We start from the raw sequence: 18,713 nt of genomic DNA on the forward strand, positions 1-18,713 counted from the left end.
TGCTGCAGTTTCCTAAGTCACCACTAGGTGGCTGCAACTGTGAGATAAGCGTATATCTGCCTCAGTGAGTGTAATAATGTTTTGCATAGATAGATTAGAACAAATCTTAATTTGATTTCCATACAGGCTCCAGGGCCTGTCAGAATTAGTTAGACATATTTTAATCTTCACTCGTTCTCTCTCCCTGCCTTCCAGCACTGTTCAACAACTAGAAGCTTCCTATTTTCAGAGGAAGAAGACAATGCGTTACCATTGCTATGCCAGGGTCAATTCAATTCCAGCTAATGTCTTTGTTGTCTATCTATTGGTCACAGCACTCATCTCATACCCTACCCAATACAGCTTTCTCCCTCTCACACATAGGCCTGTTACCTGGTCTCAAATCTCAAACTAGAAATGGAGAAGTAGTTAAGTTGCGTGCTGATCTTGCGAGAAAAGCAATTTAGCCTCGTGGCCCCAAGATCCTCCAGGAGTCTCCACACATCAGAGGCATGGTGACAGTGAGGGCGCAGGGGCCGGTAGGGGCCAAGTCGATGCCTGCTCTGGTCCAACTCTGGATGTAGGTGAGATTCTAAGGGAAGCGAGGGGAAAATCAATGTTTTCTGAGAATACTGCCTGCCAGTCCCCCCGAGGAGGAGAAGCTGCTAGTAGGAATTTAGTGAAGCCTTGACGGTTCTGTCTGGGCTAGGTTCAGGGTCGAGGTCAGGGAAGATGGGATAGGAGAGGATGAGAAAAGAGACCGGAGGGATGTTTTGTCCAGGCAGGGATCAGGAAAGAGAAGAGCGAGGAAAGGGATGTAGGGATGTTTTGGACAATAAAGGGGACTCAAGGTTTTGAGACTGTACGAGGTTTTTAAACACTGAGCAGCCCTGTGCTGTGACCTGGCTGATGTAGGTCTTGGTTGGTCTGGGAAATCCCAACTTTTGATGCGAACGACTGAACTTTCTTCAGTTTTTTCCTTGTTCTGTCTGTGAGCAAGCAAAGCAATCCGACAAGACCAGGGTTTCATTGAACCAGCACCACCTGTTTGTCTGTGTTACCTTCTATTGTGTTTTTTTTGGTGTGTGTTTTGTTTTTCTCTGATTTGGGAAAAGTAGCATTGCAAAATTCCCAGGTTTTCCAGATATCCTGGTTGGAAGATTCCCGAAATCAGGAGAAAATAAGCAGGAAAACCTGAATCCATTGCATTTTCAGGAAAGTTACTGGAATTGTGCAACCCGAGGGCAAGGGGATGACGAATTGCAATGAGGAGAGGCAGCCTGTCTGAAAGGCATGTTGAGGTCACAGTGCTGAAGCTGTAGAGACATGCTATAGGTCACATGCTGTACTACCTCCTTATGAAGGCAGCCAGCGCCAGCCTGAGGTCAGGGACAGAGAGAGATAAGGTCCCCAAGGAGCTGTAGTATCTTAATCACTCTACCTGCTGAGGAGAGAGGGAAGAGGAGGAGGAGAAGAAAGGAGGGAGTGGAGCTCTCACTTCCAGGAAGATCACCGGGATTTGGGCCTGAGCCCATCGCTCTTTGTGTGTGTGTGTGTGTGTTTGTGTGTGTGTGTGTGTGTGTGTGCGTGTGCGTGTGCGTGGGCGTGCGTGCGTGCGTGCGTGCGTGCGTAATCACTGGTGTTCAAAGTACTCCCTAGATTGCCATTACAGCCTAATAACAGTGTCAGTGTGATTAATGGCAGTAGAAGTGGCAGGGCACTGAGTCCCTGATTACACACTCATTCAAGTACATCACCCATCCTGTCCTGCCCTTCCATAGAGAATACACTACAGCTGTGTCTTTAAAGCACTTAGAAGATTGCTTCGGTAACAAATTCCAATACTGTGACCCATTGATCATTATTAGAAGATTAGAATGGTTAGAATGATACTCTTTTGGGATTCCCTCATGAACACTGTCCCCAATCTAGTGTGATCAACATGGACATCTCCCTATCACTCATTCTCTCTTTCTTTGACTCATTCTGTTTCTCTCTCTCGCTCTCGCTCTTGCTCTCGCTCATCCATTGAGGTGTGTGGACAGCTGTGAAGGCAAATCTCCCTCTGTTTGTCGGGTTGTCTGTTTGACACCTGTGTCATGGCCAGGCGACAGGCTACAACCTTGAGTGCCGAGGGGATGAGAGAGAGAATCAGAAGGGGAGGGATGAGAGGCTCTGTGAACCTCAGTCTCTAAATGAAATTCTGTCTGTCTTCTCCCTGTCTGTCCATAAAGCAGAGCTTTGAACAGGGGAGATCTGAGGCCTTGTGGCAGACAAAGAAACCCTTATACGGTCTGAGAGAGAGGTAGAGAGAGGTAGAGAGAGGTAGAGAGAGGTAGAGGCCACAGGAGGCTGCTGAGGGGAGGACGGCTCATAATCATGAGTGAATGGAATGGAATCAAACACATGGAACCGATGTGTTCTAAACCATTCCATTGATTCTATTCCATCCGTTACTATGAGCCCGTCCTCCACAATAAAGGTGCCACCGGCTGCCTGTGGTAGAGACAGAGGTAGAGCAGAGAAACGCTTTCCCTCAAATCATGGAGATTTCCCTAAAGTTCCGTCTCTGTTGACAGGAATTGCATTATAACCATCTGACCCTGTCCCCTCCCTGCTGTCCCCCAGGGTCGTTCATGATGGTGAACTCGTCCCAGCATGCCGCGGGGCAGCGGGCCCACCTCCTCCTCCGTTCGCTGAGTGAGAATGACACGCACTGCATCCAGTTCAGCTACTTCCTGTACAGCCGCGACGGCCACTCCCCCGGGGACCTGCAGCTCTACATCCGGGTCAACGGGGGGCCGCGGGGAAGCGCTGTCTGGAACGTCTCCGGGTCACATGGACGCCAGTGGCACCAGGTGGAGCTAGCCGTCAGCACATTCTGGCCCAGCGAATACCAGGTGAGCGCTAATGATACATATGTGTTAACACATACATTATGCTAATTCTATGACTTAAGCTATGTCGTTGGCACCTTCTGACCCAGCAAGTACTAGGGGAGAGACAATGCTATGCTAATGCTACATCGACAGTAATATGGATCTATAACCAGGTGAGGGTTAGGGTGAGTGGCACCAGATGGAGCTAGCCGTTAGCACCTTCTGGCCCAGTGATTACCACTGGCCCAGTGCTAACTAATGGTTGGTTGGTTGATTGATTGATTACACATACAGTACCAGTCAAAAGTTTGGACACACCTACTCATTCCAGGGTTTTTGTTTATTTTTACTATCTTCTACATTGTAGAATAATAATGAAGACATCAAAACTATGAAATAACACATATGGAATCATGTAGTAACCAAAAAAGTGTTAAACAAATCAAAATATATTTTATATTTGAGATTCTTCAAAGTAGCCACCCTTTGCCTTAATGACAGCTTTGCACACTCTTGGCAGTCTCTCAACCAGCTTCATGAGGTAGAAAAACCCTTGAATGAGTAGGTACTGTATGTTCTATTCTAGCACTGATAAAACTGCAGCTGCGGGCCGCAAACTATGCCAGAGACGGGCCGCTATTGGTTCACCATAGTATGCTTGCTAGCTTGGAATCATCAAGCCCTTAATTCGTTTAATCTATTGTGCTTGTGCTCCTGGAATAGAGCAAATATGTGCAAATGACCAGTTGGTCCCAGAGGAGTGAGTAGGGAAACACTGCTGCACTATTTCATAGTGACAACATGGGAGTATAAATGTACTATATTAGAGTATGTGTTTTATGTTTACATATATGTATGGCTTAATTTCCCCCAGTGCAGCAGAGTCATAAATATCTCTTTGTTCTGCCCTGGGTTTAGTTGATGGTGTTGTTATGGCTAGTGTGTGTGTATGTGTGTGTGTGTGTGTGTGTGGTGGGCTGTTTGGAAGCAGCCTCATTAAATCCTATGATTTATACCTCTAGCTGTCTCTCATTCGCCCTCCTCCAAAACGCCCTTAACGAGAAGCCAATAGCTGTGTGTGTCTGTGTGTGGGTTTCTCTCTCTCTGTGTGTGTGTGTGTGTGCGTGTGTGTGTGTGTGTTTCTGTGTATGCCTGTGCGTCTGTTCTGTGTGCATGTTTTCTCTCCCTTTGAAATCAATGGCAGCAGTAAAGGATTGTGGGAGTGAGTGTGGCTCAGCTGAACAGTCAATTGACCTCAATTCCGTGTGACCCTCAGTAGTGGAGTTTTTGCCTCCATAACCTTGGTCTGCTCTCAGAGTTCTGAGCCTGGTCCCAGACACATCTGAATAAATCAACACATCCTAAATGAGATTAGGCCCGGTGTGGATCAGTGTTGTGTGGTAGTATCCTCAGCTTCCAGGCCAACAACACAACCCCATAGTGATTAAGAGTTAATGCCTTTCTTCCTCTCTTGTGCAGCAACATCAAAAGGTTCTCTTGCCCCCCCCCCTCCCCCCCCGCCACAGTCTCCCACCCTTTGGCGTTGGGATCCAATATCCAATCAGACCAAGCCTTGCCTGGCCTGGTGGTTAGGTGAAAGTAGAGCTGTGTTTGTTGCGTCTGTCTGAAATTAGAAATGCATTAGCGGTATAATTTACCACCCTGATAATGTGTGTGTATGCTGAAGCAGCCTGGGTGTTATGTGTTATATACGTGGAAATGAAGACGTGTGGGTGGGTGTGACGTCTTAAGTCTTCCCCCCAGGTAAACAGACAGACACGGGACAGATTGCTTTGTTGGTCCCATAGAGCAGTAAGAGGTTCTGCTGCAAGCAATGAAGCAGGTAAAAGACTGAGAGGATGACCGGTGCAGGGTTTTAATCCTGCCCTGCAGTGATGCGTCTCTCTGACTGTACTGTGAAGGGGCAGTCTCACTGCCTCCCATGTTCTTTCCCCCCTTCCCCCTCTCCTTTTCACCCCCCTATTCCTCTCCCTTTCTCTGCCATGATCTATCTTCTACGCTTTCCCCCTCTCCCTCTGTCCTCCTCTCCCTTTCTCTCTCTGTCACGGCTCAAAGTGCTAGTGAAGGCCCCAGAGGGCCCACTCATCCAATCCCCCAGATAAGGATCACTGTCCAGCAGTCCCAGCCAACAGATCGGCCCCACGGGACCCTGACCAACAGCCAGGAACAGACAGACAGAGAAGAGAGAAAAAAGAGACGAGAGAGACCAGAGAGAGAAGAAGAGAGAAAGGGACTGCTTCACATGGGCCTTAAAAGAAAGAGGCAGAGAGAGAGAGATAGGTGAGGGAGAGCGAGAGAGATGGAGATCAGGTTTCCCTGAGAAGCCCCCAGGGGCCAGCAGGAGACAGCCTGGAGGAGAAAGATGGACTACGTGCTCTGTAGTTGGAGATTGATCAGAGACTGAGCTAGCTATAGCCCCCCCAAAGCAATCACAAAGAGCAGAGCAGTCAGTGAAGTGCCATTACCATTCATTGTCTCTGCCTCAAGTAATAGTAGACTATTCAGATGTGTCTTGTCGGCTAGAGTGTAGGTGAGAAGCTTGCTACTTTGGTATCAGTGGCAGGTGAACAGTCCCAGTCTTTTGATATCTTAAAGAGGGATAGTTGAGGTGATTGAGTTTAATAGGAGAAGTAGCTGCAAACACTATCTGAATATTCTATGAAGCTCTCAAGAGGTTCTCCTCGTTTTTTGAAATCCTGCTTAGGAACGAAGTTAATAGACGTAGCACTAAAGACTAAAGAGAGATAAAGACAGAGAGTGATCACAGCGGCCCTCAGACTTAAGTGTGTCTCTCCTCAGTCTCTGTCTCTCTCTCCATATCTCCCTAACAATCTCTCTGTCTCTCTCTCTCCACATGTGTCTCTCTCTCTCTCTCTCTCCTCTCCCCACCTCTCTCTTGTGCTCTCTTCCCTCTTTCTGTTTCTCTCCACATCTCTCCGACTAGCTCTGTCTGTTTCACTCTGTCTCTCTCTCTCCTCTCCCCATGTCTCTCTTGGGCTATCTCTCGTCTGTCTCTCTCTCTCTAGTGTAAACACAACTAGAAAGTCTGAGAAACTGAAGATGGAACATTATCTTAGCAGTTTGTGTATACAGGGCTGAGGGAACAGGCTGTAGCCTAGAGAGTGTACTTGAAAGTGTGTATATACTAGGTGGCACAGAGTCTACACACTAGTGTACTTGACAGTGTGTGTATAGAGGGCACAGATTGTAGCCTAGCTAGTGTAATTGTAGCAGGGTATATTCTGTGGTGCAGGGAGTAGAGCACCTGTCTCTGCACAGCTGGAACATTGTATTTACCTCTCCTTCAGCTGCTCTCTCTCTCTCTCTCTCTCTCTCTCTCTCTCTCTCTCTCTCTCCCTCTCTCTCTCTCTCTCCCTCTCTCTCTGCCTCTCTCTCTCTCTACCTCTCTCTCTCTCTACCTCTCTCTCTATGCCTCTGTCTCTCCCTCTCTCTATGCCCCTCTCTCTCTGTGCCTCTCTCTCTCTCTCAATTTAATTCAAAGGGCTTTATTGGCATGAGAAACATGTTTACATTGCCAAAGCAAATGGAATAGACAATAAACAAAAGGGAAATAAACAAGGGAAACATTAGTGAACATTAAACTCACAAAAGTTTTAAAAGAATAGACATTTCAAATGTTTTATTATTGGCTATGTACACTGTTATAACAATGTGCAAGTAGTTGAAAATAAACAGATACATATAGGTTGTATTTACAATGTTGTTTGTGCTCCTCTGGTTGTCCTTTTCTCATGGTAACGGGTCACAAACTTTTCTGCTGTGATTGCACACTGTGGTATTTTGCCTAACAGATATGGGAGTTTAACAATGTTTGATTTGTTTTCCATTTTTTGGTGCGTCTGTGTGATCTGTGGGAAATACAGTATGTCTCTCTAATGTGGTCATACATTTGGCAGGAGGTTAGGAAGTGTACCTCCGTTTCCAACTTATTTTGTGGGCAGTGGGCATAGGCAGACCTGGCTCTCGAGAGAACATATGCTGTGGTGGCCTCTCTCAATAGCAAGGCTATGTTCACTGAGTCTGTACATAGTCAAGCATTTTTATAATGTGAGGTCAGTCACAGTGGTCAGGTATTCTGCTACTGTGTATTCTCTGTTAGGCCCAGATATCATTACAATTTGTTCTGTATTCTGATTGATTCTTTCCAGTGTGTAAAATAGTTATCTTTTTGCTTTCTCTTAATTTGGTAGGTCTGAATGTGTTTCTGTCCTGGGGTTCTGTGAAGTCTGTTTGTGTTTGTGAACAGAGCCCCAGAACCAGCTGGCTGAGGGGACTCTTCTCTAGGTTCATCTCTCCGTAGGTGAGGGTTTGTGGTGGAATGTGTGGGTATCGCATCCTTTTAGGTAACTGTAGAATTTAACAGCTCTTTTCTAGATGTTGATAACCAGTGGGTGTAGTCATAATTCTGCTCTGCATGCATTGTTTGGGTTTTGCGTTGTACACATAATATTTTTGCAGAATTCTGCATGCAGAGTCTCAATTGGGTGTTTGTCTTTCTGGTTGAATTCTGATTATTCATGGTTCCTGGTGCTATCAGTCCTGGGCAGGCTCAGAGAACAGCCTGGGTTTTAGGAGATGAGGTACAGGGGGATGGAACCAAGCCAGAAAATGGGAGGAGGAAGGAGGAGGACTCATTTTCTCACACTTTCTCTCTTTATTTCATCTAAATAAGTTCAGGGGTAAAAATGTGCTTAACAAGTCACATAATCAGTTGCATGGACTCACTCTGTGTGCAATAGTAGTGTTTAACAGGACTTTTGAATGACTACCTCATCTCTGTACCCCACACATACAATTATCTGTAAGGTCCTTCAGTCGGGCAGTGAATTTCAAACACAGATTCAACCACAAAGACCAGGGAGGTTTTCCAATGCCTCACAAAGAAGGGCACCCATTGGTAGATGGGTATAAAAAAACAGACATTGAATATCCCTTTGAGCATGGTGAAGTTATTAAAACTTGTTAGGGCTAGGGTCCTTTTTTCTGAATTTATGCCTGACTGACGTGCCCAAAGTAAACTGCCTGTTACTCAGACCCAGAAGCCAGGATATGCATATAATTGGTACCATTGGATAGAAAACACTTTGAAGTTTGTGGAAATGTTAAAATAATGTATGAGACTATAACACAATAGATATGGTAGGAGAAAATGCAAAGAAAAAACAACCAGAATTTTTTTTTTTAAGAGCCCATGCTCTTCCAATGGAACGTATAGGGTCATATCCAAATCCAGCTCCCAGATTGCAATTCCTATGGCTTCCACTAGATGTCAACAGTCTTTGTTCAAGGTTTCAGGCTTGTTTCTTCCCAAATTAGGAAGAATTTTGAGTTTTAATCCTGGTTGTTGGAGTTGGAAACCTGTCTGTGCGCACGCGACAAAGAGGATGCGCACCTGCTAATTTTGCTTTCCTATTGAACATACTTATTTCCGTATGAAATATTATAGTTTACTTACATTTTAGGGTACCTGAGTATTAAAAATAAATGTATTTTGACTTGTTTTAACAAAGTTTAGTGGTAGCTTTTTGGATTCCTTTCTCTGCATGATGAACAGGTGGATTACTCAAATCGATGGCGCCAAATAAACAGACTTTTTGGGATATGAAGAATGATTTTATCTAACAAAACGACCATACATGTTGAAGCAACCCTTTGGTTTGCAAATCAGAGGAAGATTTTCAAAAAGTAAGTGAATATTTAATCGCTATTTGTGATTTTATGAAGCCTGTGCAGGTGGAAAAATATGTTGATGTGGGGCGCCGTCCTCAAACAATCGCATGGTAGGCTTTCGCTGTAAAGCCTATTGTAAATCGGACAATGCAGTTAGATGAACAATAAATTAAGCTTTTAACCGATATAACACACTTGTATGTACCTAAATGTTTAATATCCATAATTAAAATAAAAAATATTTGAATTGCGTGCCCTCTAATTTCACCGGAAGTTGTCGACAGGCTAGCCCTTAAACTTTGGATGGTGTATCAGTACACCCAGTCACTACAAAGATACAGGGGTCCTTCCTAACTCAGTTGCCAGAGAGGAAGGAATCCACTCAGGGATTTCACCATGAGGCCCATGGTGACTTTAAAACAGTTAGAGTTGCTGTGATAGGAGAAAACTGAGGATGGATCAACAACATTGTAGTTACTCCACAATACTAAGTTAATTGACAGAGTGAAAAGAAGGAAGCCTGTAAAGAATAGAAATGTTTTAAAACATGCATCCTGTTTGCAACAAGGCACTAAAGTAATACTGGAAAAACGTGGCAAAGCAATTAACTTTTTGTCCTGAATACAAAGTGTTATGTTTGAAACAATTTCAATACAAGTTTGAATACTTTCTGAAGGCATTGTAATTGTGTGTGTCCATTTCCTCAGCCTACTAGCTGAACGTGGTCCACTGAATCTCAGGTCATAAATTACTGTGTTTTACTGCCACAATGTCAATACCAGTCAATACCATTCTACCCTCATTCCACTTTATTAACCATAACAAATCCATCAACTGAACATTCTGGCAATAACTGTGCAACATGTTCCTGTTTCTCCAATGGTTTCTGAAGCTGTTGAATTAATTAAACCACTTGTGTGGATCAATGGAGTCTGTCCGTGTACAAATTGCAAGCTTTATCATAAGAACACGTGCATAAATAACTCCCATAGCGATGAAAATGAAAACTAGAATCCAGAAATAATAATTACCCAACAAATCCTCTTTATTGCAAACCTTTATCGCCAGCCAGCCAGCCAACAAACCAGCCTGACTACCAGCGAGCCAGCCTGTCAGCCAGCCACCAATCCAGCCAGCCAGCTGATTGTATGTATTCCTTTCGAGGACGGGGAAGGGAACAGAGCAGGGATTCAGCATAGAGAAGTGTGTAATTCTGCACCATTGGGTTTTATGAGGTGAACTGAACTGGAGCTGTAGCAGCTAGGGGGAGAGGGAAGCTCATGTTAAAATGTATGAGTGAATTTTCCTTTTTTTCCTTTTATCCCTCTTCTTCCTTCCCCTCGTCCTGCCTCATCCCTCCTCCCGGTATCCGAAGGCAGTGTTTTTGTGATCCGTATTTAGAGTTTGGTGTCTGATATTATTTCTCCCATCTCTCTCTGCTTGGATGATGAAACAGCTCTATAGCCTGAGAGACAGACAGGAGCAGACACAGCACAGAAACACCTCACTAGTTTCAACAAGCCTGGCCTTGATTCTCACATCACTGTTGTTTTTTGTAAGTGTTATATCTACCTTGCTTCTTTCCCCGTTCTCTTTGTAGCTCTGCGTGGTTGCAACAAGAGGAAATAGGTAAATAAAACAGGAAGACTGTCACAACCTAGAACTGATGACGATTCTGTTCCTTTAAACAAATCCACCTTTACTTTGTGTGCAGTGATAGACAGATGTTTCCTTTCTTTGCCTGTGTGGGGTATTGGAGATGAGGGTGTTGCAGGTGTGGGTTGTAGAGATGTGGGGAAACTTTGCTATCAAATATTTATGATGCTATCAGGCCTATCGTGACTGCCAATGTCAATGTAGCTTAGCCTACACCATCTCTCCTTACATTTCGCTCCCTCCCTCTTTCTTTCTCTCTCTCTCTCTCTCTCTCTCTCTCTGTCTCTTTTTCTTTCTCTCTATCTCTGCCCCTCTCTCTGTCACTCTCTTTCCATTTCTCTCTTTCCCCCTCACTCACTCCCTCTCTATCTCCCCTCTCCCTCTCTGCTCTGAGCAGGGTCTGATACTGATAGCCAGGTAGTGTCAAGGCTCTGTGCAGTGCTGAGCAAGTGAATGGATGGCCGGGTGTGTGGAGGTGTGTGTGTGTGTGTGTGTGTGTGTGTGTTAGGGCTGTCCATGACCCCCAAAAATATGAGTGGACCAAAAAGTTATTACAGCAAAGACTTAAAAACAGTCGCATTCATTTGTGAATGCAGTTTCCAAAATGCAACGGTTTAGGTCTATTTATTGTTTACGCTAATTATTCAATGGTCGCTTTGCTATTTTATTTTAAAACTAAAATGCTTGAATGCATTTCACATCATGAATGACTCGTATGCTGTGTGATGACATGAACGCAAAAATTATTTATTGGTAAAGTAACCTTTCTAAGTATTGAAATACAGGCCTAAGTAAGTTATGGTATTAAGACTAAACAGAATGTGCTCTTAGGCCTGCAGCTCTATGGTGGTTATACAAAGCTGTTATATTAAGCCTACTAATGATAATTACATTACTTATTGTTATAATGATGATCATAATAGTAATAACAATACGAATTTGTTCAAGGAAAAAGGAGGGTTATTATTATAAATATAATTTTTCTGACAATTTGGAACAGTGCAAACAACACTAAATTAATGCTAAATAATACCAGAGGTGCTGGTCTAATGAAAAAAAGTGTTAAGCCTTTATTACAGCATAGCAAATATTAAAAACAGACAAATTTGTGAAATTGTTGTGTGAGGCTTGGTGCTCACGGAATCAGTAGGCTATCAACGAAACACTCAAACAGGCAACAGAAGCAAGATCTGTCTTATTTCTGTAGATATATTGATGATTTATAAAGCCAGGCACATGTAACAGTTAGGCTATTGATTACGGACCTAATTAAGTTGGGGTTTCCTCTCACCTTACTTTTCTTAGACAATAAGGTAAGGGCTGTTTTCTCATCTCTTAACTCTACACTGTGTGCACAATTATTAGGCAAATTGTATTCCTCGGGATTAATTGTATTGTTGAACAAACACAATGCTCTCAGTCAATCCAAAATGTTATTGAACCTCAAACCTGAATGTTTAACAAAGGAAAAGTGAGTTTTGTCCTTCTCAGGGAAATATATAAGTGTGCACAATTATTCGGCAACTATTAGTGTGCAGAATTATTAGGCAACTAAATTACAAAAATAATTTCTCTCAACTCACTTGTTTATTCTCAATTTTTAGAGTAAGTGTAACAGATAAGTAACACAAAATGACAATTATATAACATTTTTGGCCTTTCCAAAATATTCAGTGACCAATATAGCCAACCTTATATTCAATAACTGCCATGAGCCTTCCATCCATGGAGTCTGTGAGTTTCTTGATCTCTTCACGATCAATTTTCGCTGAAGCAGCAACCACAGCCTCCCAAATGCTGTTCAAAAAGGTGTATTGTCTTCCATCACTGTAAATCTCACGTTTGAGAAGGGCCCACAAGTTCTCAACAAGATTTAAGTCAGGTGAGGAAGGGGGCCAGGTCATTATTCAGGCATTTTTGAGGCCCTTGCTGGCTAGCCAAGCAGTGGAGTACTTGGATGCATGTGATGGAGCATTGTCCTGCATAAAGATCATGTCTTCAACCCGAAAAGGTTCAACTACCTCATCCTCAATGATTAGCAGCCCATACCAGTACCCCTCCTTCACCTTGCTGGCACCTGACTCAAAGTGGTGCCCTGTGTCCATTACTGATCCAGCCACGGGCCCATCCATTTGGTCCATCAAGAGTCACTTTCATTTCATCTGTCCATAAAACCTTTGAAAAATCTGTCTTCAGGTATTTCTTTGCCCAATCTTGACGCTTCAACTTGTGAATCTTATTCAGTGGTGGTCTTGTTTCAGTCTTCTTGACCTTGGCCATGTCTCTGAGCACTTGACACCTTGTACTTCTGAACACTCCAGGTAGGTTGCAGTTCTGGAATACGGTGGCACTGGAGGATAATGGGTTCCTGGTAGTTTGACGTTTAATTCTTCTCAAGTCTTTTGCAGTTAATTTGCGCCTTTTCTTCCCCATGTGTTTTTTGCAGCCCAGTTGACTATTCGCAACAAAACGTTTGAATGTCCGGTGGTCACACCTCAATAGTTTAGCTATTTAAAGAGTGTTGCATCCGTCTGAAAGGCATTTTTGGCTTTTCAGTGTCAGTTAAATTTATTTTTTAGTCCATTTTACCTGAGGTAATGAGGCTGCCAAATAATTATGCATACCTTGATATAAGGTGTTATTCACTTTCGCCACACCCTCCCTCATTACACAAATACATATCACCTGAAAATGAGTAAATCCAATAAGCATTCAAGTTTATATGGTTTGGAGTTCGAAAATGTGAATAGAAACAGTGATAAGATCAGAATACTCACTTGCCTAATAATTGTGCACGTAGTGTAACAACATGATCAGGAAAAGGCGGCGATTCAACAGCACATTGTGTTTCAGAGCCGCACACAGCAACCACTATCCAACGCGGGAGAAAGTGCATTTGTTATAAAATATTAGTTTTATTTGTGTTGCACCATTTTCTTACATAATATAACCATATACAATTTCAGTAGCACATACCTTAGAGTGATGGACTGTGCCATCCCAACGGCCTCCACAATGGATCAGACCACTCAGATGCGTGAATCAGACAGCTGTCTTGTACACCATGATTTTTTAAAACGTTGAACAATTTATGCTACTGCTCGACTAAAGAAATCTCGGTCGACCAACAGCCTATGGGGTCAGCCCCAGTGCGTGCTCGTCAGGGTGCGTCAGTGCCTGATGAATGGAGAAGGTAATCGTCCAGACTTCTCTAAGCGCCCACGCATAAGAATGAAGAATACTAATAAATTAGCAGACAGGGAAGCGTGGCCTGTGTCCATCTGAGGAGGCCTTGTGCGGTGCTGTTGGTCCGGACCAGGCACTTAGAGCCTGATGTGTTGGTCAACACAGAGACACACTAGGGCTGCTATATAAGGAATAGGGTTCCATTTGGGATGCCCCCAGACTCGTTGAAGTGCATGATATTGGAATCTGACCTATCATAGTCTGCTGGTTTCAGTCATAGCTAACATATTATTGTCTGTGATGAGCTTTTAGGATCATTTGCAGAGCTTTACACTGTGTGGCTGTCAGTGACTTTTCCATTGGGTCCATTGTGACAGGAAAGCTCAATCAAGCCCGGCTAAATGACTTGAAAGTGTAGTGCTATTTGAAGTCTGGAATCTATGAATGCAGTAAACCCCATCTGCATGGACTGCAGTGTTTATGTATTCGTTGTGCCTCTGCGGTAAAATAGTAAACTGTCCCTCAGTAAACGATATGGGTTATTGTGGCAGTAATGATTTTTCAGTGGTCCAGATTCCCTTTGGTTCCCTGTGGGAGGGATCTGGGATTCACTTTGGTTTCTCTGCATGACGCTGGATTCATTTAGATGAGTGAGTAGAGATTTGGGCAGCGCTCAATGACTCCTGTGGGTCCCATGTTCTGTGTGTGTTCTCTGATGAAGAGAGAGAAAGATGTTTGTTTGAAAGAGTGGGAGGGAGAGAGGGAGAGATGACTGTGTGAAACGAGGCTATGCTAAACTATGGATGTTTGAGTAGTGGGATTTGCCACCAGACAGGCCTCCGTGGATTCAAAGACAAGCTGTTTGATTAGGACTTCACTCTCTCTGCCTCCAGTCCTTTCTCTCTCTGTGTTGCATAATGTGGAATCCTTTCTTCCCCCCTCCTCATCTCACCATTGTCTGTGCCATTCTCCTCTCATCTCTCAATTGTCTGTCCCGTTCTCCTCTCATCTCTCTGTTGTCTGTCCTCAGGTGGTGTTTGAAGCATCCGTCTCGGCAGAACGGCGAGGCTACATTGCCATTGACGACATCCTGCTGCTCAACTACCCCTGCTGTAAGTAGCTACCCATCACACTACAGCACCAACGTCCCAATGTCCATCAGCCCAGAGAACATCGCCCCAACACACCAACATACCAAACCCAGCGCACCACTATACCAATCTATCAACTACGCACCGTATCAATGCACCAAGGCACCAAAGTACTAATGTACCAATGTATTTCAGAACAGAGGTTGTGACCTTTTACATGGAAATGGGACAATATGTGTCTGGGCGCTAGGAGGTGGACAGACAGACCAAGTCTCAGGACTGTGATGGGTGCGTGGGTGGACGGACAGACGGACAGACGGACAGACCGAGGCCTGTACAGTAATCAGCGGTGGCGAAGGCACTGCTCTCAAAGCCAGAGACGGTTCTGAGAGGCTTTTGGCATGTGGACACCTGTCTGATTTCCCATGGTTCATCGCCGCACAGCGCCGCTCCTTTTGTCCCGGTCGACCAGACAGCGAGCTGGTGACCTTTATCTTCCTGACTGCTCGGCTAGTCGCTCCGCTCTCCCTGTCACCAAGACGAGCCCATTCTCCCAGAGCTAATATACTGATCCTGGAAACACACACACACACACACACACACACACACACACACACACACACACACACACACACACACACACACACACACACTGTTCCAAGAAAACAGCGGGCAGCAGGTGAAGGGCCTCTCGTCGCATGTTGTTTTTCTTCCTCTCCACAAAGGCGTGACGAGAGCAGCAGTAGTCTGAGGTCTCTAGCTGGACCATAATGACACATGGTGACGCTCTGAGAGATTTCCCCATTTTAGTTAACCCCCCTCCCTTAGTGTAACCCCCCACCCCCGTCAACCCCCTTCCTTCTCTAAACCTGACTAAATGCCTTTATAGCGGACCCTCTGTCTCTCCCACAGCAGCACTCACAGCAGTCTGACACATCATTGTGTTCCTTTGGGATATTTCCCCAGTAAAACCTCCCTCCTTCAGTGCAGCCCCTCCCTACATACATGCATATGCCTCTACAGGCTACCTGGCCATCATTCTCCTCAGACACTCACCTGCTGTCCCCATAACTATTACCTCTACAGGAAAGCAGGCTTAGTGAATGAATGGAGGTGTTTTCAGTCTGAGAGTCTCTCTTCTCTGGCACTAGAGTCCTGCATCAGGCAACAACAACAAAAAACTGTCGGTGGTCTTGGAGTTAAGAGAGAACTTGGGTAGATACAATGGGGGAATTACACTTAACATGTGGACTGATGATTTTCGAAAAATAGGCATGGTGTGCTTTTGGTTTCTCTCCCTCTCAAAACAGAAATAAATCATTCTAAATAACAAACTGGCTTTATTTACAAATTAGTAAGAATGTCTCAACCCATGTTAAAAAATTGCCTTTTTCCCTTTATTCAGATTACAACCGCTCACTTTCGGTTATTTGAATACGAAATCATCTCCAAAATATCGTTATTTTTTTAAACAAGCCATAGAAAGTTGGTTTCAATTTCAGTTTAATCCCCCAGAAAAGACAAAACAAATAACACAACAAATATTGTGGTTAAACTCAAATATACTAATTGATTAAAAAAACTTTAGCAATTGGAACCTTTATCATGTGGAAGGGGGAAAAAGTAACTTGTCTGTCGGCAATGCGTTGAAGACAAAAATGAAGACCAAAATTGGTTAAAGAAAATTGTGATAAATAAAAATGAACTAAAAAAAAAAGATATTTCCCATTTTCAGGACCCTGTCTTTCAAAGATAATTCACAAAAATCCAAATAACTTCACAGATCTTCATTGTAAAGGGTTTAAACACTGTTTCCCATGCTTGTTCAATGAACCATAAACAATAAATGAACATGCACCTGTGGAACGGTCGTAGACACTAACAGCTTACAGACAGTATGCAATTAAGGTCACAGGTATGAAAACTTAGGACACTAAAGGGGCCTTTCTACTGACTCTGAAAAACACTGAAAGAAAGATGCCCAGGATCCCTTTTCATCTGCGTGAACGTGCCTTAGGCATGCCGCAAGGAGGCATGAGGACTGCAAATGTGGCCAGGGCAATAAATTGCAATGTCCGTTCTGTGAGACGCCTAAGACAGCACAACAGGGAGACAGGATGGACAGCTGATCATCCTCGCAGTGGTAGTCCACGTGTAAGAACACCTGCACAGGATCGGTAGATCCGAACATCACACCTGTGGGACACGTACAGGATGGCAACAACAACTGCTCGAGTTACACCAGGAACGCACAATCCCTCCATCAGTGCTCAGACTGTCCGCAATAGGCTGAGAGAGGCTGCACTCTTAGGGCTTGTAGGCCAGTTGTAAGGCAGGTCCTCACCAGACATCACCGACAACAACGTCGCCTATGGGCACAAACCCACCGTCGCTGGACCAGACACGACTGGCAAAAAGTGCTCTTCACTGACAAGTCGTGGTTTTGTCTCACCAGGGGTGATGGTTGGATTCTCGTTTATCGTCGAAGGAATGAGCGCTACACTGAGGCCTGTACTCTGGAGCGGTATCTATTTGGAGGTGGAGGGTCCGTCATGGTCTGGGGCGGTGTGTCACAGCATCATTGGACTGAGCTTGTTGTCATTGCAGGCAATCTCAACGCTGTGTGTTACAGGGAAATCCTCCTCCCTCATGTGGTACCCTTCCTGCAGGCTCATTCTGACATGACCCTCCAGCATGACAATGCCACCAGCCATACTGCTCATTCTGTGCGTGATTTCCTGCAAGACAGGAATGTCAGTCTTCTGCCATGACCAGCGAAGAGCCCGGATCTCAATCCCATTGAGCACGTCTGGAACCTGTTGGATCGGAGGGTGAGGGCTAGGGCCATTCCCCCCAGAAATGTCCGGGAACTTGCAGGTGCCTTGGTGGAAGAGTGGGGTAACATCTCACAGCAAGAACTGGCAAATCTGGTGCAGTTCATGAGGAGGAGATGCACTGCAGTACTTAATGCAGCTGGTGGCCACACCAGATACTGACTGTTACTTTTGATTTTGACCTCCCCTTTGTTCAGGGACACATTATTCCATTTATGTTAGTCACATGTCTGTGGAACTTGTTCAGTTTATGTCTCAGTTGTTGAATCTTGTTATGTTCATACAAATATTTACACATGTTAAGATTGCTGAAAATAAACGCAGTTGACAGTGAGAGGACGTTTCTTTTTTTGCTGAGTTTATATACCAGTTTCATTTAAGGACCAAAAAATTGACAGCTGTGCCATATAGATTGCAAAATATTTGGGAAGAAATTTTCGATGTACCGATTCCATGGCACATGGTTTATGAATTGACACGCAATTTTCCTTTTATTATAACCTACTGCAGGCCTTAAACCTATGGGTTTAACCTTCTGAAATAATGATTATATTGAAGATAGAAGCCACCTCTTAATGAGTTCCATTCTGTTATCCAACGATTATTATTATTTTTATTAACCCTGCATTATAATTATATTAATGCCCCTTAAATATTCAGTGTTTTTATTTACAGTGGTGATGGACAGCTGTAGAAATGTTGTTTTTCACATGCGTAGCAGGCTGTGAATTCTGGAAACAACGTTTCCAGGATGGGCCATTAGCAGGACAATAGAATCTTCAACCTTTACAAAAGGATAGTTTAATATCTGGTTACTACTGTATGTGTGAGAGAAAAAAAATAATGTCATTGGCGGAGAGTCAGGCGGAGGACGCGTTGAAGAGGGCGAGGAACGAGATGGAGTCACAATCCATGCCAGGCACATCTGTGAGCTCTGAAACTCATCTCCTGTTTGTGGACACTGCAAACAACGTCCTTGATGAAAATGCCTGTCTATTTGTGGAAAAACTACCCTGATTAACTCTTTAGTCTTATCAGAGTTGATCTATTTGCTTATGGTTTTGCCAACACCTAGCAACCTGTTTAAATTATATGAGCAAAAATATGAAATGTTATTTGGAATGGTAAGCCAGACCAAATTAAAAGGGCCTATTGTCTCACCCCATGTTCAAGAATGACCTTTTTCCCTTTATTCAGATTACAACCGCTCACTTTCGGAAATTTGAAAATGAAACAATCTCCAAAATATCGTTATTTTTTAAAACAAGCCATAGAAAGTTGGTTGCAATTTCAGTTTAATCCACCAGAAAAGACAGAACAAATAATACAACAAATATTGTGGTTAAACTAAAATATGCTAATTGATAAAAAAATGT

The 18,713-nt window shown here is 43.9% G+C and overlaps 1 protein-coding gene across 12 annotated transcripts in view; it reads left to right on the forward strand.

The window, feature by feature from the left end:
- LOC115175712 (receptor-type tyrosine-protein phosphatase U) overlaps positions 1 to 18,713 on the forward strand; it is a 326,202-nt gene that overhangs the window by 180,427 nt on the left and 127,062 nt on the right. For all 12 annotated transcript variants that reach the window (XM_029735166.1, XM_029735170.1, XM_029735167.1 and 9 more), the window contains exons 3-4: positions 2,608 to 2,879; positions 14,443 to 14,524. In XM_029735166.1, coding sequence (XP_029591026.1) covers positions 2,608 to 2,879; positions 14,443 to 14,524 — 354 coding nt within the window. The remainder of the gene's footprint in view (positions 1 to 2,607; positions 2,880 to 14,442; positions 14,525 to 18,713) is intronic.

Source organism: Salmo trutta, chromosome 36 (assembly GCF_901001165.1).
Source record: "Salmo trutta chromosome 36, fSalTru1.1, whole genome shotgun sequence".
Classification (NCBI taxonomy): domain Eukaryota; kingdom Metazoa; phylum Chordata; class Actinopteri; order Salmoniformes; family Salmonidae; genus Salmo; species Salmo trutta.